This window comes from Drosophila navojoa, chromosome 4 (assembly GCF_054131105.1).
Source record: "Drosophila navojoa isolate 15081-1374.11 chromosome 4, UAZ_NAV_1.0, whole genome shotgun sequence".
In the NCBI taxonomy this organism is placed as follows: Eukaryota; Metazoa; Arthropoda; class Insecta; order Diptera; family Drosophilidae; genus Drosophila; species Drosophila navojoa.
The window spans coordinates 13,325,408-13,345,564 of record NC_142892.1 but is presented as its reverse complement, the minus strand read 5'-3'; the positions used below and the strand labels follow the sequence as shown (position 1 = coordinate 13,345,564).

Genomic DNA, 20,157 nt, shown 5'->3' with positions numbered 1-20,157 from the left:
CCAACTCAGGTCAAAGAAATAAAAAGGATGACAGTTCAAGGAAAATTCAGCCTCATGGCTTCTTGATTTAAGAGAATGGCAAAATAAATTGTTGATAGAGAAAAACATAAATAGCAAAGATGATTACTTGAAGAATTTATATAAGCTTTGCTGGTGATTCGTTTGAGTTTATAAACGATATTTATTATATAAAATTTGGTATAGATAGATATATACAAATAAATTGTTGACATTGCAAAACATAAGCAATGAAAATGAAGAAGAATTTATAGCAATAATATTTGCAGAAACAGAGCAAAGAGCAAATGACAATTGACAACTGTTTTATTTTGTAAAATTTATCAAATAAACAATAATAAATAATTCAATTGGCCAATTTGGTTTAAGCCGATTTATCATTTAAAGCATTAGCATACGCTGATAGGCACGCTAACATGGCGTATGCTTGATATGCGAGCAATGGCAATGGCTCAATGCGTATACTTAATGTGAATGCGAAAATGTAATGTGCGTGCGTGTGTGTGTGTGCGTGTGCGTGTGTGTGTGCAGTTCAAATGCCAAGTGTGCTCTCAGCAGTAAAATAAACAACGGCGAAAATGACAACGCAAACACTGAAATGAAATATCAACAGAGTTTTAATGCTGTTCGAGAAGGGACTGCTACGAGGAGCTAGACGCAGGTGCACGATGAATAATTTGTAATTTCTGCATTTCATTTGTATGCAAACAGACGTGGAAGCTGCTGCTCACGCTGCCAGCACAGCGTGAGGCAAGCACACCAACTATTTTAGGTATTTCAATATATGTAGATAAAAGAATGCCCCCAAAAGTATGCTTTAAATATATTTGAGTGAATATTTCATGGCTATAGAAATTGCGGTTGTGCTGGTTTGCCTTTTGGCATATTATTATTATTCTTATTATTATATTATAATTAGAGGCAACAACAGCCAGCTGGCAATGTTTGTTTCAGAAATTACGTTGTTTGGCTAATCACATTGTTTGCTATGCATGAGATCTCTGCTTGAGTGCGCAGCAATACGAGTATGTTATTTTACACATTTCCTGGCTGAAAGGCTGAAAAAAGGGAAATTAAAGAGAAATTAAATGATTGCTCGTTTGCAAGTAATGCTGCGTAATGTTCTGAGAAATGGGTATTAACAGGCTTTTGTTTTTGACCCGGCTTAACGCGTGAACTCAATAACATACATATGTATTTACCCAGCACACACATTTTTCAGCGTTAACAAGGTGTCACTCAGCCGGGCCGTGCGGCCTTGCCCGCCAAGATTGATGCTTTCACTTACCCACATAATTTGCCTCTGCAATTTATTGCCGATGTCTGCCCAGCCTCGGGCCGAAAGTCTGATTAAACCCAAGTCGCTGGAGCATAATTAGTCTAGCTTTTGAATTATGTGTTTGCTGCTGGCCAAACAGCTCAAAATTTCGCCACGTGCTCAGCTGATTTTATTGAGCTGTTCCTTTTTGTTTTTATGCCGCACGTAATTATCTAAGCTGTTTTTAGTTTATTATTCTTAATTGGTACTAAAAAGCACACAGATTTTATTGCTCCTCACTCCACGTAATTGTAATCGGTTTAGCTTAACCCCAGTCAGCATTTGCTTGTTTATCTATTTAATTAACATTTAAAACTTTTATTTTCTGTGAAGCGCAGCGCATTTGGAGTTAAATTTGCATAGCTTTTGAATTATTCCATTGCTACTTTCTATTGTTTGAATGGCAAATAGAGTATATAAAAGAAAAGCTTGATAAAGCGTTAGCTCTAAGATGAATCTTTGTCTTATTCTCAGACAGCAAAAGTCTTTAGTTTGTGTGTGAAACTTTTGTGAAACTATTTTTCATATCTAAGATTTGATTTCATATTGTATTTGACTTAATCTCTATATAGTAATATATATATTAATGCTCATCTATGCAGCTATAGTCCAGCTCATTCTCTGTTCATAATCCCAATGCCCACATATGTATGTTTTCCGGTTAACAGAACCCGAATATTGATTAGACATATTCTGTAATATGTGTGGGAAGCCTAAATGGTTGCATGCCCCAATATACATGTGGGCGCGCATAATTCATAATTCATAGCGCACATCGCTTTAGTCGCTCTCAATTCATTTGCAAACTGGATTCGTGTGCCTGATGTGCTAATCTGTCTCGTTTTATATGCTAATTTTCCCATTGAGTGAGTGCCTGGCATCTGTGGCATTATATAAATATGTATGTGTGTATATGTGGATATAGATATGACTATATGTGTATATAAAGATGCCTTAATATACATGCTCGTAAATCTGAGAGGCTCGTAAATGTCCAAGTACTGTAAACTTGAGCTGGGAGCTGGGAGTTGGGAGTGGGGCGTGCGCCGCTTGTTGCCTGCCACACGCTGCGTATACGCAATTAAAGGCAAGTGACAAACAGAGCATGGCTGAATATCTATGGCTTAAAATATAACATGGCTCAGTTGTCATGCACGATAAATCAAGCGGCAGCAACAGCAGCCGCAGCAGTCGATGAGGACTCCCAGCCTAGCGGCTTAAATTTGTAAATATTTTGATATGTGTTGGCCAATTTAAAGAGCCTCTCAACGAAATTTGATGACAACTTGTGCCATTTCATTCAAGTATTCATGCACAAACGCACACACACACACACACACACACACAGTGAGTGTGAGTGAGAGAGAGAGAGAGAATTTAATCAACTTATATAAGTGCCTTTGCGACTTTGTTATTTATGTGCAGCTGCCATTGCCACGACACACAAACATTTTGTGACAGTTTTGTTGTTGTTTTTGTTTGTGTCTTTTCTGTTGTTATTTGAAATGCGTAAAATGTTTCGTGCCACAAGTGGCATGTCAGGCTTTGTTTTGGCTCACGCTTAAACGCAAGACCACAAACTTGTGCGTGTGTGTGTGTGTGAGGGATGCTTCAATTCACTTGTGTGGTAATTGAATTCTCAGCTAAATACTAGTTCAGCTGTCTGCTGCCGGGCAATTATTGTAATAACCGTTCGCACTTCAACACTAATGGAGAACCCATAATAGCCATAGAATGTCTGAAACCGCAATTAGACATTGCGTTGCGCCACACGTGATGCTGGGGTGCAAGTAGATTTCTACTCTCTGCTAATTACATTGCAGCTGCCGTATGGGGCGTGGGCGTGGCTGTGGGCGTCAGTTGGGCAATCACAACAAAAGCTGCGAGCACAAAACTTTGTTATGCAAATGGACGAGCAAAGGGAATTGCAATGGCAACCGCAGCCAGCATTGACAGAGGCAATCAAAATCTCTGTTGCTCTCTCAGTCAGCCCTCTCTCTCTCTTTTTCTCTGATGGTTTTCAAAGTTATGCATGACTCTGAAGTTTTTAATGCATATTTATTACACACATCAACAGATACGCATAAATATTAGTTCATTGCGAAATTCCGCAATAATTTGTTAGAAACGGAGCAGCTTTTTAATTGCAATTAAATTCCAGAAATAATGTGAAATAATGCCAGTTGTAAAAGTTTTATGTTTGATATGTTTGGGGTGCTTGGAGTGCTGCAGCTGCCTTCGCTTTGGTTAAGGGATACTTTGTGCATTAAAATGATTTGATATCAGTTTAGCGAGCAAAGTGAAAAAGATTTGTATATATATATAGGATATTCATTGTATATAGGTTTTTTGTATATTTATATTTTGATATTAAATAATTTAATTATATAGAAAATACAACTAAACTTTTCTCTAAACCCTAAAAGTTCAAAATATATATATAAAAAAACTTTTCATAAATTCTTGGAACTAAAATATATATATATATGTATATATAAAATTAAAAAAAAATTAATATGCAAATTAAAAATGGATAGCAAGGCTAAGCACCACAATTGAAATTAAAAAAGTTTGAATTCAATTAAAAACTTAGTTGAACATATTTTCTACCTGTTAATCGGATGAGCTACAGATAGTTGAGTTAGTTATTGCAACTGCTGAAACACCTGCAGCCCACGGTAAGAATAAAAAACAAAAAAATAAAAATAAAATAAAAACCGCTAATTACAGCATTTTGCTTTTCATCAGATAAAATGAAAACTTTTTCTATGCAAAGGAAAATAGTTAAATAGTGTGCTTAAAATAGCAACTAGGGACATTTTTTGTGCTCAGCAAGGGATATAAATTAGTGGCAACAGACTTAGTTTGAGCTAAGCTGGATGATGCCCGCAAATATAAACCCATTAATTGGATACCTGCAGGAGAGTGTGAGGTGAAAGGATGTTTTTCCAGCGAAAAATGCTTTTCATGTTAACAGAGAATTGCTGTGGGTCAAACGTGTTTGCACTGTTGAAATTTAATTCGGATTAAGTTTGCCCAACCTTCCCTCCCCCTCTCTCTCTCACTCTCGCTCTCTTGTTCTTTCTTTATTTGTATAGAATATGTCCTGCAGCACGTTTCACAGTTGCACTTAAATAAAAATAAATACATAAAATAAAAGCGAAATCCATTATAAATCCACTTTCCGAGGCTTTTGTGACATCTTGTCGTGGAGTCATTATCTTTCCGTTTGCTGGGCTAAGTCCGACAGCTGTGTTGATATTTGCTCAGCCAAAATTTCGACTTTTCAGCAGCTAATAAGGGTCAGCTGCCATAAGTGCTGCAATATGACTCTCTCTCTCTCTCTCTCTCTCTCTCTCTCTCTGGCTGTCTGTCTGTCTGTTTGTCTGTCTGCTTTAGAGTGGTTGAGTGGCTCGCTTTGGTACTATGTTTGCAGTGTGGCAAATGCTAGAGCTGATGCTTTATACCTGTGCGCAGCTGTGGCAACTGTTGCAGCATTGATAACAACCACACAAACACTCGCACACACACACACACACATACACACACTCACTATACTTGCTGCAGTTTTTGCTCTGCCATTCACAGTTCAGCGGTCGCTTCAGGTCCTGCAGCTATACACGCAATGCGCTCCGCAGCTTGTAATTAAGAGATCCAATCTAAAAGAGTGATTAAGTGACATTAAATGAGACCCTACCTTTCGCTGCTGCTCCCGGCTAGCAAACACGAACTTTTCGCGCTCGTCCAGCAATTTGTCAGGCACTAGAGTCCGGCTTAAGCTGTTTCAATTTTAATTAGTTAATGCTGCGTTCAACTTAATCAAATTTAAATTGTTTTCGCGTCGCACTTGACCTGGGACAATGCTAACATTTCTCTGCTTTTATATACAAATTCGAAATGGTTTTGCGTCTGTCTCTCTTGATGCATTACTCTTTTATTTATATGCTCTAACATATGTTCTTCTTCCATAAATTGTTTTATTGCTTTTTGCTCTTTCTTTATTTGAGTAAGGTATTCAATTACCCTTCTACTGTTTGAAGGGCAACTTGTTAGCTGGCACAACAGGCTCTACCCTTCGGGCACAGTCACATGAGCTGGGTGTCACTATGGGGACAAAACTTCCTGTGTGGAGCTTTTGATTAAGTTTGATAAATTTGTATAAATGTGTGTGAAAAAATAAATAAAGTAAGCCGACCCATTCACACAAATGTTTACCCTTAATATCGACGGCTCCATCTCTTTGATTTGATTTGATCTCTCTGGAAATCAACATCAAACAATTGCATGTTAATAATAAGGCTAGGCCATGGCCCTGAAGAGGAATGTCTTTAAGCATTAAAGAGTATACGGCTATACATATATATGTTATGTAGGCTGACAGATGTCATTTGAGATTTCTTTTACCTGTTACACAAAGCACCCGTACACAAATCACTTTCAGCCCTCCACAGTATTAATGAACGGAACTCGTGCTGCACGTTAATCATTGTCAATCACAAGTCGCTGTAGTTTAAGAGTTATACAACAAGTGGACTCGCGGCTGTGCTGGCTGCGGGGCACAGGAAATTCATGCTGCGGATGCTGCGAACAATTTCTGTGGACGACGGCAACATGAGAGAAGAGACGACACTTGTGCTTGATGGCATTTATGAGAATTTTACTTTAAGCATATGTACATGTAAAAATAGGTCAACTCTACGTGTGTGTGTGTGTGTGTGGGTCCACTTCATAGTGCCCCATGTTGTTGTCGAGCGGAGCAGCTGCATCATTGCAGCGAATTGGGATCTAGAGTAATAATTGGTATATTGACATTGGAAGGCTCTGCCGCTTCGCTGGATTGGGATGGCGACTGCTCCGGAATGTGACCGTTATCGTTATGGCCATTGACAGCTGAAACGAGCAGAAGCATTGTTAATATCCTTAGGTGTCCTTTGACCCTAAAATACCTCCTGCTGCTGCTGCTGCTGCTGGGGTTGCAGCACCCTTGCTCTGCTGCTGCTGCTGCTGCTGCTGCTCCTCCTCTTCGGTAATGGTGGAAAAGTTGGTTGGCCGCTGTGACGTGATCAAAGGACTCGCAGCCAGCAGGCGATGCGAATGCCTTTTCCCTTTGGCAGCACTTGAAGCCGTTAACAGCTGCCGCTTTGTTTTGCCCAGCTTCTCGGGCTCCGTAAAGACCACAGTGGGCTAGTTGAATGGAAACCGAGCTATTTGATTGCATTTGCCATTACATACTTCCGCAAGGACTCACCGACATCGCAGGATGCTGTTGTTGCTCGGCGCGCTGCGTGCGGTAGGTCTGATACTGGGATATCACACAGAGCAAACAGTAGAGCTTGAAGTTGAATCAAATTTGGGGCTAATTAGGTTAAGTTGATATTTTCATTGTGCTTCGTCACTCACATTCAGGCAGAGTATGAAGAAGTCTAGCGTGAATATGAAACCGACAATGGGATCGAACACCACGCGGCGCGACAATGTCAGATGGACCAGATGGGCGATCTCAATAAGCAAATCGCAGAGCATCAGACCAATCCAGGGCAACAGCAACTGGCGTTTGTTCTGCATGAGAGACAAACAGGTGAGCGGCTGTTAGACAATGTCAAGCACCCACTTGCAACCGCCCAATACTCACATTCCGCAGTCCCGCAATCAGCAAAAGGGACGCCAACACCATCAGCATCGAGCAAAACAAAAACAAAATGTTGAATATCACAGTTACTGCAATCACAAATTACGTCAATCAACATTTGTTACATCAGCCATGCGGCATGTGGCACGGATCTGCTGGCCCCAGATGTTGCTCTCACCTACAGTTACATCGCCCTTCTCCAAGATGCTCTCACCCAACGGCTGTGTGCTGCGACCCAGCAGAAAGTCCTGCTCCTCTTTCAAATAAAACGTAAACATTAACGTGGACAGGCCAAAGTAAATCTGAAAATATTTTAAGAAAAAATTGCAATATTTTTTAAGGTAAAAATTATACAGAAATATATATTTTTAAATTCAGAAATTGGTATTTTATTTATTCCCCAATATTCTCAATTTTCAACGCATTTCTGCTACCGAAATTTATTGCAATTTTTTTTGGTTTGCTGTCAGAGAAAAGTTTTTCCTTGATTGAATGAACTTTGTTGGACTGACATTCGTTGCATGCTGGAGTTGTTGCCTTAACATTTCTTTTATGGTATCTGTCGTAACCCGATTCCTTTGGGACTCAAACACTTTGTCGAGCATGACATCGGCAGCAGCGTAATTCGCCTTTGCTAGTGCTTCCTGCTTAGTTCCCTTTGCTTGACTCAATAAGTTGCTCGCGCTCGGCTCAACGTTTTGTCACGCAATTACTTCCGCCTCTCGCTTGACTTGCTCCATTTTGCTATACTTCATATTGCGTCTCGCTTTGTTTCTTACTTGAATGCTCGCTTGGATACCTGTTTCCAAGCTCGCTTCATTTCTTGCATTGGTTATTGCAACGACTGCCTCAGCAGTCAGCTCTCAGCTCTTGGCTGTCTATTTGCAGTTTCTAGCCTTGTTTTTGTCGTTTGACTTCTAGTTTTGCTGCTGATTGCACTTATTGCTTTGCTAATTAGTTTCCTGCTTGACTCAATGCTCAAGTCGATTCGAATTAATTGCATTGATTTTGGCAAGAGGATGTGGATGAACAACAAGATACATACATACATATATAAGAATGCTTCAAGCTTAACATTCTGTTCTACTGCACTACTTTGCTACTTGTTCTGCTCAGTTTGTTTCACAATATTCTGTAATTTATTAACTTATCTTTGATTAGCTTTAAATATAGCATTCCTAATTAGTTGCTGGACAATTTGATATAATATATTGCTTTGATTTTAGCTAGAGTTCAGCTTAATATATATATACTATTGTAATTTATGAACTTTTTATTCATGGCTCTTTTGATTAGTCTTTTGCTTTTATTTCGGCAATTTATTTCAATACTACAAGCTCAACATTTTGATTTACTGCACTACTTTGCTTCTCACTACGCTTCTAAATTTCCTTCATCTTAAATTCAAGTAAACTTTCTCTTACTTTCCCCACTTTACAGCTTACTTGATAATCTCCCACTCGTTCAGCTTCTCACTTTGCTTTTTGGCTCTAAACTTTCTGCATGATTTTAGGCTTAAAGTCAGTGTGTGTGTGTGTGTGTGTGTGTGCGTGTGGCAAGCCAAGCTAAGCTCATCATCTGTTTATCTTGTTAAGTTTGTCATGCAAAAGAAATCAAAAATCTCGCATAATTGATTACCCACCAGAGTGTAAAAGGCGCAGGCGAAGCTGCCCTGCCGCACATTCTTCCAGAAGCAGCAGGACTCGAGTATTGCCATTGCGAGGGACTCTTAATCCAGTAACTTATATGTAAATACATACATACATATTCATATATTTATGCACATGTATATATACCGTACACTGGGCGTTTCATTTGTATGACGGCAGCCGCCACTTATTCATTGCTTTCTGACACTTGTTTTTGGGCCACTGGGCGGCAGTTTGTCCATAGGGCGCCGCTGGCTTCTTTATGGCTGCCTTTTTTCGGGCTGCTCTCTAGGATATTTGGCGGCCTGTCATTGGGCTGCTTAACGCTATCTGTAAATACGGACACTTAATTTCATATACAACGCACGCAGATTTATGACACTGATTTATGCGGCGTATTTCTGCCCGTCACGCCGTGAGTTGCCGCGACTGCAGTGTGATCCGACTCCGGCAACCAATCGCTTTGAAAGACGCGCCAGAACTGATTCGCATTGCGAAACATGGCCACAGTTTCGAACAGCGTGCGGCATTTTATGAATGGATGTTCGAAACAACGTCCCCCGCCCCTGCTCCTGCTGCTGCTGCTGCTGCTGCTGCTGCTGCTGCTGCTGCTGATGGGCAACGCATGCGCCCTGGCCCGAATAGCAACAGGCGGCTTTTCGCATTGGCATTGGCAATGGGACGATTTGCATGCAACGGGTGGTCCATGGGGCCCCTGCGGCGTATACGCAATGGCCCCAGCTGGCTCCCTGGCTGTGCCTTCATTTAATTTAATTGTAAGCCACAAATTTGCAGTGTTTGCTTTTTGCACTCACTTTGATTAGAAGTGGGCCGAGCTGTTTTGTTTGGGTAATTAAACGATGCTGCAATGAGTCGACAATTCACTCGGACTCCGACCATCCATGAAACGGACTAATGGTCGTCGATGGCGTCAATAAGCCGCAGATTGTCGTCTGACAGGAAACGGGAGCAGTCGCTTGGAAACTTGATGAATCACATAAGCGAGCAGCATTCGAATCGAAGCAGGAGGCGGCGCCTTGACTTTGATACATAATTGCTTTGTCAGAGCCGGATTCCGTTTTCTATGGATGGTCAGGAAAATGCAGAAACGGGATTTCGGAACTCAGGCAACAGACGACACAATAAGGGGAGATAATAAGTGAGTGTTTAGTCTTACTCATGGGAATCCATTAATGACACATACATATACACACACATATATACACCTATCTAGTGAAAGACTGCCACACAGAACGTCAGTGGAGAAATCTCAGCAGACAAGCAGCTTCCATGGCCGGGACTCTCGTATCCACTCTGATAGCAGCAGCAGCTCATCGGATGAGGAGAAAAACAGGCCATCCGCAGTGGAAATCGATACGTACATCGATTTTGATGACCTTTTGCCGGAAATTGGCGAATTTGGGTGCTTCCAGAAAGTCTTGTTCCTGTTAATGATACCGTTTTGCTTCATCTCCGCCTATGTGTATCTCAGCCAGATCTTTATGACGCTTACGCCCGAGAAATACTATTGCTTTGTGCATGATCTGACTCTGATTGAGAGTGAGCAGGAGCGCATGGAGCTGTCCATACCCAAGCTGAAGGACGGCAGCTACAGTCGCTGCGAAATGTACGACACCAACTATACGGCCATCTACAGGGCCAAGAATCGCACCCAGTTCATGAACAGCTCCCTGCCCAGAATACCCTGCCGCGAGGGCTATGTCTTCAGCAAGAGCGAGGCATTCTACACGGCCAACATCGAGTTTGGCTGGGTGTGCAAGAATGACTTCTATGCCACCTATGCCCAAATGATCTTCTTCCTCGGCTCGGTGCTGGGCTGCCTGGCCTACGGCCACTTTGCGGATCACTGCGGACGCCTGGCGGCGCTGGTCAGCAGCTGCTCCCTGGCATTCTTCGGCAGCCTCTTCACGGGCATGACCAAGAACTTTTGGAGCTTTGCGTTCACACGGCTGGTTGTGGGCGCCGCCTACGACACTTGCTTCACCATGATCTATATACTGAGTATAATCACTGCATAGCTTTCTCTCCGCTTACCTTTGCCCGCTCATGCGCCTTCCATTTTGAACAGTGCTCGAGTACGTGGGCCCCAAGTACCGCACCTTTGTGGCCAATATGTCGCTGGCCATGTTCTACTCGCCGTTCACCATGCTCATACCCTGGATAGCCATATATCTGCACAGCTGGCGCCCGTTTGCTCTGTATGGCTGCATTCCGCTGGCCTTTGGACTCGTTTCGTTCTGCTGCCTGCCCGAGTCGGCGCGCTGGCTGGTGTCGCGGGGCAAGATCGACGATGCCATCGATATACTCAAGCGTGTGGCAGCGAGGAACAAGCGCGTCGTGCCCCCAGTTTATTGGAAGCGATTCCGGGAGAGCTGCGAACTGTTCTACAAGGAGGAGTTCGAGGGCCGCCACTTCACGGTGTGCTCGATCTTCAAGCGTCCGCGCCTGGCGCGCTACATGGTGTTCCTGTGCCTGATCTGGATGATCATGTCTCTGCTATACGATGGCCATGTCCGAGCCGCCTCGGTGCTGGACAAGGAGAATGTGGCCGTGGTGTTTACCATAGCCTGCGCCACTGAGCTGCCGGGCGACCTGCTCGTCATCGTCACGCTGGATCGCTTCGGGCGTCGCTGGTGCGCCTTCACCTTCACCACGCTGAGCGGGCTGTTTAGCCTGGTGGGCGCCAATCTGTCCCATCCCACGCACACTCTGGTGGCCGCTCTGGCGGGTCGCTTCTTTGCCAATGTCTGCTACAACATCGGCCTGCAGTGGGCCGCCGAGGTGCTGCCGACGGTGGTGCGGGCACAGGGTATATCGCTTATCCATACCCTCGGATTTGCTGCCATGCTGCTCTCGCCTCCGGTTATCTATCTGTCCCACCTCTCGCTCTCCCTCATGCTGAACACCCTGGGCGGCTTGGGCATTGTGGGTGGCATCATCTGCCTCTTCCTGCCAGAGACTCTGTACGAGGATCTGCCCCAGACGCTTAGCGATGGCAATAACTTTGGCAAGGATCAGCGCATGTGGCATCAGCCGTGCTGCGGTAAAGGCAGGCGCCGCATCGCCCACACCAAGCACACCTGGCACGAGGGCTCCAGCCTGCGCACTCTGTCCCGCGACGAGTTCCGATCCAAGAAGCTGCATCGCGTGGCCGTCGTCAAGTCACGCAGGCCATTCGCCACCAGCTTTATGTCAGTGGCCCGAGGGCAATCGCTCCTCAGTCAAGGCACAGAGATTTTGCAACGGGTACAGAATCTAAGGCACGAGTCCGCCCATCAGAAACCCAAGTAGTGCAGGCCGCATTTGTTGCATTTGTAGTACATTTTATAGAATTCTTCTTTGGTATATTAAGATTAAATAAAAATGTCTTGTGCGTCTGTATAATAAAATTGCTTTAGTCACACTTCTTTCCCAATCCGTAGCTAATGCACTCGCTGCACTCCATATTGGAGAGTTTCCTGGTACTGAATTGAGACTCGCATTAAGCACTCCGGGCACGTTTAGTCTTTAGCAATGTTTCGCATAGCTCGCGTCGCGTCGAGAGTTAGCATTATTCTGCTGGTGCTCAGCCTCGTAGTTTTGCTGTGGTTCTGGCAGCGCTCGTTTACGATTAGATACGATGAATTATATTTCAATCATACGCTGGCCAACATTCTGAAACCGCGCTGGACGGGCAGCCCGGGTCACGAGGAAGTGGCCAATTTTCTCATGGACCAGCTGACTTCACTTGGGTTTATTGCGTTGCGCGACGAGCTCTTTGACCAACGAAAATTTACAAATATTTTGGGTATTATGAATGTGGATGCCCCAAGTTTCCTATTGCTCAGCTGTCATTACGACTCAAAGTTTTTGGAAAACTCTCCAGATTATGTGGGCGCCACAGATGGCGCCGTTTCCTGTGCAATACTTCTCCACGTGGCGAAGGCGTTAAATGCGTATCTTCGTGAGCGTTTCTCCAATAAACAGGATATTGGCTTGATGGTTAGTCTATCAATAAATCTGTCTATATCAGATATATACATTTTCATTCTCATTTTAGTTAGTATTCTTTGATGGTCACGAGTCCATGCTGGACGTCAAAGAAGATTTCAATTCTCTTAACGGTTCGCAGCACTTTGCTTCGGTCGAAACTGTGCCCTTACAAAGCATTGTATGTTGATCTTATTATCGTATGTCATCTATGAATTATGGCTGATCGCCATATTAATTTCCCCCCAGGAGTTAATCATTTCATTAAACCTGATTGGCGCACCGAATCATATCTTTCTGAGCCACTTTAATAATACGTATACATTGCATGAGCGCCTGGCAGATATCGAAGTGGAGCTGCGCGAGGCAAGCAAGCTCACCGAGTGCCATCAGCTGTTCCATAAGATCAAAGATCATGATAGCGACATTGAAGACGATCATTATCCCTTTATAAGCGAAGGTTCGTATAATTCGCATTTATTTAATGTCTAGCTAATTTAATTTTGATTTTAGGCGTGGCAGCTATGCATATAGTGCCCCATACCTATCCAGAGTATTGGCATACAGAGAAGGATGACTTATCGAATCTCTATTGGCCAGCAATACGTAATATGAACTTAATTTTTCCCCAATTCGTTTACGAGTATCTGGAAAATCATATGGAATTCCTATCAATAATTGGCAAATATAAATAATAATTATTGTTTTGTATTTCGAAATATTAATATTTTAGCAGATTATAAAATACAAGTGAGAATATGTTTAAAAACGCGGAAACAGTGAATATTGCTTTAAAATTAACGTATAATGCTTACGCTTTTAAGCTTACGTGATTTGCATATTAAATAAATACAGAAGACGGGCGTTTTGTAAACGAGCTTTACTCAGCGTGCTTGTTACGCTCTGTACACACTTTCAAAGCTCTGCTCAAAGTCGTGGTGAAAAGCTTTCTATACGCACACAAGCGCACATCTACCATATGAGTTCTGCTTGCGTTCCATGCGTGAGAGCAGAGCAACAACACCACAGTCAAGCGCAACAAATTGTTAACAGCTACATACATATGTATGTATATCGAGAGCAGCAACAACACAAGGAAATTCATTAGCAATGGCAATCGGTTTCATACCATTCGCAGACAGAGCAGTTTCAGTGCTCTATAGAGCTTGCTTTTGTTCAGACGCTGTTTGTGAATGCGATAATGAAGGCGTCTTTTGATTACATTTTGCTCATCGTTGGGCTGATGGCAGTAGTTGATATCGCACTCACCCAACAGGCCAACGTAAGTTCCCAAGAAAAGTAAATTCCCCTCTTTACTGAGAAATGATCATTTTTGATTGATCAACAGCCGCCATTGGCTGACGATGAGGCGCATTTTAACAGCAGCTTGGAAGCCATTTTGGTGCCACGCGTTGTTGGTAGTCGCGGCCATCAGCAGGTCCGCAATTACCTAGTTACCTCACTCAAATCCCTTGGCTTTCAAACTGAAGTGGACGAGTTTAAGGAACGTGTGCCGATCTTGGGTGAAGTAACTTTCGCCAATGTGATAGGCTACATCAATCCGCAGGCACTGAATTTCCTAGCTCTCGCCTGCCACTATGACAGCAAATATTTTGCCGAAGATCCCGGATTCGTCGGCGCCACCGATTCTGCTGTACCCTGTGCCTTGCTATTGAATACAGCGAAAACTCTGAACAGCTATCTGCTGCAGCAGTTCCGCAATCGAAATGATCTCGGTTTAATGGTACGTGAAATTCTTATATACTTTCAATATAATTGTATATAATCAAAGAAATTTACAGCTGATCTTCTTTGACGGCGAGGAGGCCTTCAGGGACTGGACCAGAACTGATTCGCTTTATGGCTCACGCCACTTGGCCAGGAAATATAGTCAAATGCCCAACCCAGTTGCAAGTGCACGGGGTCGAATCCCACGTCACATTGATCGCATTGTAAGTGAATTTTTTTGCAGCTGCGCGGATCTGAACTATCTATATAACATCTATATTGTGTAGGAGGTGCTTGTGCTGCTTGATTTGATTGGTGCACGTAATCCCAAATTTGCCAGCTTCTTTGAGAACACGAGCGGGTTGCATACGAGTCTCGTGCAGATCGAGCAAACATTGCGCGCTTCTGGCCAGCTGGAGGGCAATAACAAAATGTTTCTAAATCGTCCCGCTGGCGGATTTACCGACGACGATCATCGCCCGTTTTTGGAGGAGAATGTGCCCATATTGCATCTGATAGCGACACCCTTTCCAACCCAGTGGCACACACCAAACGACAATGCTGCCAATCTTCATTGGCCTTCTATACGCAACTTTAACCGGATCTTCCGCAACTTCGTCTACCAGTATATGACGCAACATAGCAAACCCGTCGATTTGCGATTCCATCGCAGATAGACGCACACAGTCTTTATGTGGCTTAAATATTATCATTGTATTTATCATGTAAATTGTGTGGTTTTATAATAAAAAGTCCTAGTGAAAGCTCCCAATTTTGATTTAGCGACGTTTGCGGCCGGCCTGACCCTTCTTGCCTGGCGCCCGCTGGCCTTGATGGCCCTTGGGCTTCTTGCCCACTGCTTTGCGACTGCCTTTGCCCTTCTTGCCGCCTTTTTTCGCAGGTTTGTTCGCGCTATCCGCTTCACGCCTACAAATTTAATACAGTTAGTATAAATATCATCTAAGTTGGTATTTCAATGACTTACTCCATCCGCTCATCTTGTTTTTGCAGCGATATCGCCTTCTCAACATCCAGTTTGGGCTTTTTATTCAGCACGCTTTTAATAAGATCCAAATTGGCCTCCCGCTCGGGCTGTGCTGTGATATGAGATGCCTTGCGCTTGCCACCTGGTATGAGCTCCTTAACACCCAGACCACGGGCCTCCTTTTCTTTGGGCAGTTTGCTCTGGAATTTTCCGACTGATGCGGTAGAGGATTTAGCCACCGTTACGGCCGTAAGCAGTTGATTGGAGGATGCGGCCTCTGGGCCTAGATATCCACTGCGTGGCATTTCAATCTTTTTGGCTCGCACAATATTCTTCATACGTTGAATCTCGTTCTTAGCCACCTTCTCGTTGCGCAAGTCGATCTTCTTCTGGAACATGTCTGTGTTGGGATCCGCATTCTGGGGCACTTCCAGCACCCACTCCTTATCCTTTTCAGCCTCGGCACGCTTAAAGCCGTATGTGGGTACCCATTTCTGTGAGATTGAATATGATTAGACAAGTTCACGCATGTGAGTACTTGATTACTTACGTCCAGGACATCATCGTAGGTTTTCTTATCCTTCTTTTTCTTTGTGATGCCCTTCTCCTTCGCGAACTTCTCCCACTTCGTCAGAGGACGTGGACCAGGAGGTTTGCGTAGGCGCGGCAACACGGTCGTTGGCTCAGGTAATTTTGCCACAATGCTCTCATCAACACGTTCGGTTGGCAGCTCCCAAATGGCATTCACCAGTAGCTGTGTGTTATCACGGGTTAGCGCGGACAGGTATTCTTCCTTGTTGTCGCTAAATATGGCAATCATTCAATATAAATTATCATAATATGGTCTTCAACTTTTCTTACGCCAACTGCCGGTCATCTAAATCGTTGGGATCTGTGATGAGAAGTGTGCCTACATCGATGCGGCATTCTAAATGCTTTTCCACAGTAATTGGTTTGTATTTGTCTAATTCCTTTTGATGTTTTTCCAAAACTGCCTTTACAACATCCATTTTGTGAGAAATAAACAGCAAACCAACTCTTCAATATTTATACACGTGCGCTGACCAAGGAGCGTACAGAGCGTGAATCTCAAAATGGTTCATTTAGTGAACGGAACTACCTGTGGCCGCTTCAGGTTTAACATTTTCAAAACTGTTAAGAACAGCGCGCCCAAATTTGATCCGGATAAGTTGATTTTCAATTGTTATGGTTATAAGTGAACGCAGTTTGCAATTTAATAAGGTAGATGCTTAAAAAATATTACGTACCAAAGCTACATTATATAGTATAAATATTCGGGTTATAGTGCGTAAATTAAAATCATAAGCATAATTGAACATAGTGGCATCACTGACAAATGACAGTTCATTGCGAACTTAACATTGTTTGTGGTAACGATTACGATTATAACTTTGATAACACGCTGAACAAAAATTTAAATGTCTGGGATAATTGACGATGTATTGGAGGGTCTCGGTAAATCTAAATCTCTTTTTCAAGTTCGTTTGCTCATCATATTCTTTAATTGCAGTCAGAGCACGAGAGAGTATGGTCAAACAAGGAATTAAGATTGGTGAAATCATGGAGAAGTCGAACAACACGCTTTTGCAGGTTGAAGAGCAGGCTTCGATGACACCGCCATTAAAAGAGAATGCTGAGCCGCAAAGTCTGTATAATTTAAATGCCGATTGTGAGCTGGCACTGACAAAGATATTGGAGCAGTTTCAGCAGCTCATGCAACAAATTGTGAACGTAGACAGCAAGTCGGATAATCAAAATGCTTTGGATTGTTATTTAGCCACCCGTCAGCGCGTTGAAAATTTAAGAAGCAGTTCCCGCAAATTGGTGGCTCTTCACGACACAATCGCTCAATTGAAGCTTAATGTGCAAGAACAGCAAGAGCTAATCAAGGAAGAGAATACAGATAGCGATAATGATAACTATCAATAATATAAAACAAAAATGCCTGAATATTTATTAAATGGTGCAGTATTTTTATTTATATTTTTGAGTACAAACAAATGAATCGACGAGCCACCACAATTTCAGAGTGTTGAAAAGTACGCGCCGCTCTTGTTCCACTACTGGTTCGTTCGCTCTTTAGTTCAAATGGCGCCAAACTCATAAGAGTATCAACAGGTTGTGCTTGTGCAAAATAAATTGAATTCGTATGCAATGGACGAATTAGCGCATTTACGAAAGCGCATCACAACATCGTTTAAGCTATGTGGCTTTCTGATCCGCTCCGAAAACAGCAGCTTCCTCGCCGAACAGCTGCTGCCATTCGAGCCAACCGAACGTGAGAAGTGGTTGACAATCATAACGGAGAATTTGCAAGGGCAGAAGCTAGCGACGCCGCATGTAGAACGGGATGCCTTGGAAAAGGCCATCAATGAGCTTAATCGTGTTGGTCTGGATGAGGGCGAGACTATTTTCTCCCTTATTGATGCATTCACAGTGCCCCGCTATCGGTACAACACGCGTATCAAGAAGTTCGAGCTGGACTCGCGACCGCGTTGTCTGCTGCCACAGCCTCGAATGAAATCCGATTATATGCAACAGCGCTATGCTATGCTGCTACAGAAGACACTGCGTCATGATCTATTTGCACCAGCAGTCATACAGGACGGCGTTGCAGCTGATGCGCAAACAAAAAAATTCAAGTTGCAGTACGCAGAAAATTTACTGGCGACATCCAGCTTAAAGGAGGCCGTTGTGCTGGGCTTGCTCACCCAGCTGAAGGAAGGCAAGTTCTATGTGGAGGATCCAACAGGTTGTCTGCAACTTGACTTGAGTGGCGCTCGCTTTCATGCCGGCTTCTTCTGCGAGGGCTGCTTCGTCCTAGCCGAGGGTAGCTATGCAAATGGAGTACTGAAAGGTGAGTTTCAGTTGAACTCAAAGAGACACAGTTCATTAAGAAATTGATTTCTCTCTACAGTTGACGGTCTGGGCTTTCCGCCCGCTGAGCCAGCTAGTAGCAGTCGCGCCTTTTTTGGCACGGGCAACAGTTGGGGCGGCGAGGCTGCCAAGCTACTGAAATACTCGCCTCGTTTGCAGGAATTGGAGCGCAGCAATACTGAAACAACGATTGTATTTCTATCCGATGTGCGCTTGGATCTGCCTATTGTTATGGACAAGCTGCGTCAGCTTTTTGTCGGCTATGATTCCTGTCCGCCGCAAGCGATTGTATTGATGGGACCCTTTACGGCCAGTACACGCAATCATCATGAGTTGCGTCAGCATTTGGATGCACTGGGTGCCTTGGCTGCTGGTTGCGAGCAGTTGAAAAAACAAACCGATTTGATTCTGGTGCCCTCTGTCGAGGATCCAACCGCTCCAAATATATTGCCGCGGGCTCCATTGCCCGAGTGCCTGGCCGCTGGCCTGCTCAAGGCCTGGCCTCGCACCCAGCTGGCTACGAATCCTTGCCGGCTGCAGTATTGCACGCAACAGATTGTGGTCTGTCGACTGGATCTCATGGCCAAATTCTGTCGCAATACACTGCACTTTCCGCCAGATACAACGCACATTGAGCAGCATTTTGCACGCACGCTCATCTGTCAGGGTCACCTGGTGCCCATACATCCCATTGCAATGCCCGTGCACTGGGATTACGATCCAGCCCTGTGGCTATATCCACTGCCCGATCTCATTGTGATGGGTGATTCGTGCCAAAGCTTTGCCAGCACCCAGCATGACTGCACCGTGCTGAACACCGGCTCCTTTGTAAAGTCCAAGTTTGCCTTTAAGGTTTATATACCCGCCTCGCGCACCATTGAGGATTCAGAGATACCCGGTGACCTGGATATGCAATGATCAAGACTAACCTCTAACAACATATTCGGCTACATATTTAATTATTTCTCCTTGGAGTCTCACATGTTGCTCTCACATTGCTCTCCCCACTCTACCCATGAGTGTTTCTCAGTTGATAAGCGCTGAGCGTCCTCGACGTCGCGTCGGCCATCATATGCAGCACAGCATGTGTTCCAAAATCTCTTTTATTTATTTTTGTTGGCTGCTGAGGCGCCTCGCAATCTGCTTTTTACTACTCGTCGAGGGTTGTCTATTATTTTTCATGACTTAAAGCCGATTTTGAAGAATATTGTTGCTCTGCTGGCGCCGTCACTTAGCGCCGTGGAAATTCAATTTTCCAGAGACACACACACACACACAAACACGTATACATACACATGAATATATATACATATATATTGTTGATATAGAGCCTCGGCAGCTGAAACGGCAATTTTGTTAATGCGTTTGACCTGGGGACATCAATTGCCCTCGTTTTGTGACATAGCCACGTTTATTTTTTTTTCTTGGGCCTGCCCAAAATCGTTTTTTAAGACATCATTAGCCAGCCCTTGGCCAGCAAAAGGTCACAAGGGAAAAACGCTTCCCATTGCCCCGTCTGCCAGAGCTCGCTCGTATTGATTTATGATTTATTGAAAAATACTTTGATAGTTCGTTCCATCGAGTGTCCGGTTTACGGTGTCCCTTTTTTTTTCCTATCTGTATCAATTTCCAAAATGTGTCCAGTGTGCAAATTCGATTGTGTGGGCGTGTCTATCACAGCTGGGCGTGCCTTTGGCTCTGCCATTGTTTTCCATTTTGCGAGCGTCTGCTGGAGCCACAAACTTGGCATATAAAATCCATGAAACATTTGTGTTTGGGGCGACAATCTTGCTTCTGCTTCATTTAACCGTAACACTGGAAACTTTTTAAAATTTAAATATTGTTTGCGACTGCTGTCGAAGTGGAGCAATAACATAAAAACTGAGAGAGAAAAAAAGCATTTTATCTCTGCTGGTCATTATTTTTTATGTGACCCACAGTT

The 20,157-nt window shown here is 43.7% G+C and overlaps 7 protein-coding genes across 7 annotated transcripts; 5 read left to right on the top strand and 2 right to left on the bottom strand.

Annotated features, from left to right (window-relative positions):
* Window positions 1-5,966: 5,966 nt before the first annotated feature.
* On the bottom strand, window positions 5,967-9,176 carry LOC108652241 (uncharacterized). The gene is made up of 7 exons (XM_089259193.1): window positions 8,608-9,176; window positions 7,144-7,267; window positions 6,969-7,054; window positions 6,737-6,895; window positions 6,585-6,668; window positions 6,283-6,520; window positions 5,967-6,226 (listed from the first exon to the last, which is right to left on the bottom strand). Exons 1-7 carry the CDS (start codon window positions 8,680-8,682, stop codon window positions 6,102-6,104), a joined length of 891 nt encoding a protein of 296 aa, XP_089115319.1. The 5' UTR covers window positions 8,683-9,176; the 3' UTR covers window positions 5,967-6,101.
* A 262-nt stretch (window positions 9,177-9,438) lies between these two features.
* LOC108652244 (organic cation transporter protein) lies at window positions 9,439-12,020 on the top strand. Its single transcript, XM_018102376.3, has 3 exons — window positions 9,439-9,773; window positions 9,849-10,636; window positions 10,704-12,020. The coding sequence occupies exons 1-3, from the start codon at window positions 9,703-9,705 to the stop codon at window positions 11,924-11,926; spliced, it is 2,082 nt and encodes a 693-aa protein (XP_017957865.1). The 5' UTR covers window positions 9,439-9,702; the 3' UTR covers window positions 11,927-12,020.
* Window positions 12,021-12,124: 104 nt separating this feature from the next.
* Window positions 12,125-13,487, top strand: LOC108650201 (glutaminyl-peptide cyclotransferase). The gene is made up of 4 exons (XM_018099320.2): window positions 12,125-12,616; window positions 12,675-12,785; window positions 12,854-13,064; window positions 13,118-13,487. The coding sequence occupies exons 1-4, from the start codon at window positions 12,149-12,151 to the stop codon at window positions 13,297-13,299; spliced, it is 972 nt and encodes a 323-aa protein (XP_017954809.1). The 5' UTR covers window positions 12,125-12,148; the 3' UTR covers window positions 13,300-13,487.
* Window positions 13,488-13,730: 243 nt separating this feature from the next.
* Window positions 13,731-15,104, top strand: QC (Glutaminyl cyclase). Its single transcript, XM_089259101.1, has 4 exons — window positions 13,731-13,886; window positions 13,953-14,348; window positions 14,407-14,556; window positions 14,620-15,104. The coding sequence occupies exons 1-4, from the start codon at window positions 13,806-13,808 to the stop codon at window positions 15,007-15,009; spliced, it is 1,017 nt and encodes a 338-aa protein (XP_089115227.1). The 5' UTR covers window positions 13,731-13,805; the 3' UTR covers window positions 15,010-15,104.
* Window positions 15,022-16,421, bottom strand: LOC108652240 (ribosome biogenesis regulatory protein homolog). The gene is made up of 4 exons (XM_018102373.3): window positions 16,179-16,421; window positions 15,868-16,120; window positions 15,318-15,811; window positions 15,022-15,259 (listed from the first exon to the last, which is right to left on the bottom strand). Exons 1-4 carry the CDS (start codon window positions 16,325-16,327, stop codon window positions 15,112-15,114), a joined length of 1,044 nt encoding a protein of 347 aa, XP_017957862.1. The 5' UTR covers window positions 16,328-16,421; the 3' UTR covers window positions 15,022-15,111.
* Window positions 16,422-16,646: 225 nt separating this feature from the next.
* Window positions 16,647-17,300, top strand: msd1 (mitotic spindle density 1). The gene is made up of 2 exons (XM_018102375.3): window positions 16,647-16,793; window positions 16,849-17,300. The coding sequence occupies exons 1-2, from the start codon at window positions 16,757-16,759 to the stop codon at window positions 17,265-17,267; spliced, it is 456 nt and encodes a 151-aa protein (XP_017957864.1). The 5' UTR covers window positions 16,647-16,756; the 3' UTR covers window positions 17,268-17,300.
* A 99-nt stretch (window positions 17,301-17,399) lies between these two features.
* On the top strand, window positions 17,400-20,053 carry PolE2 (DNA polymerase epsilon subunit 2). Its single transcript, XM_018102372.3, has 2 exons — window positions 17,400-18,195; window positions 18,256-20,053. The coding sequence occupies exons 1-2, from the start codon at window positions 17,493-17,495 to the stop codon at window positions 19,131-19,133; spliced, it is 1,581 nt and encodes a 526-aa protein (XP_017957861.1). The 5' UTR covers window positions 17,400-17,492; the 3' UTR covers window positions 19,134-20,053.
* The last annotated feature ends 104 nt before the right edge of the window (window positions 20,054-20,157 follow it).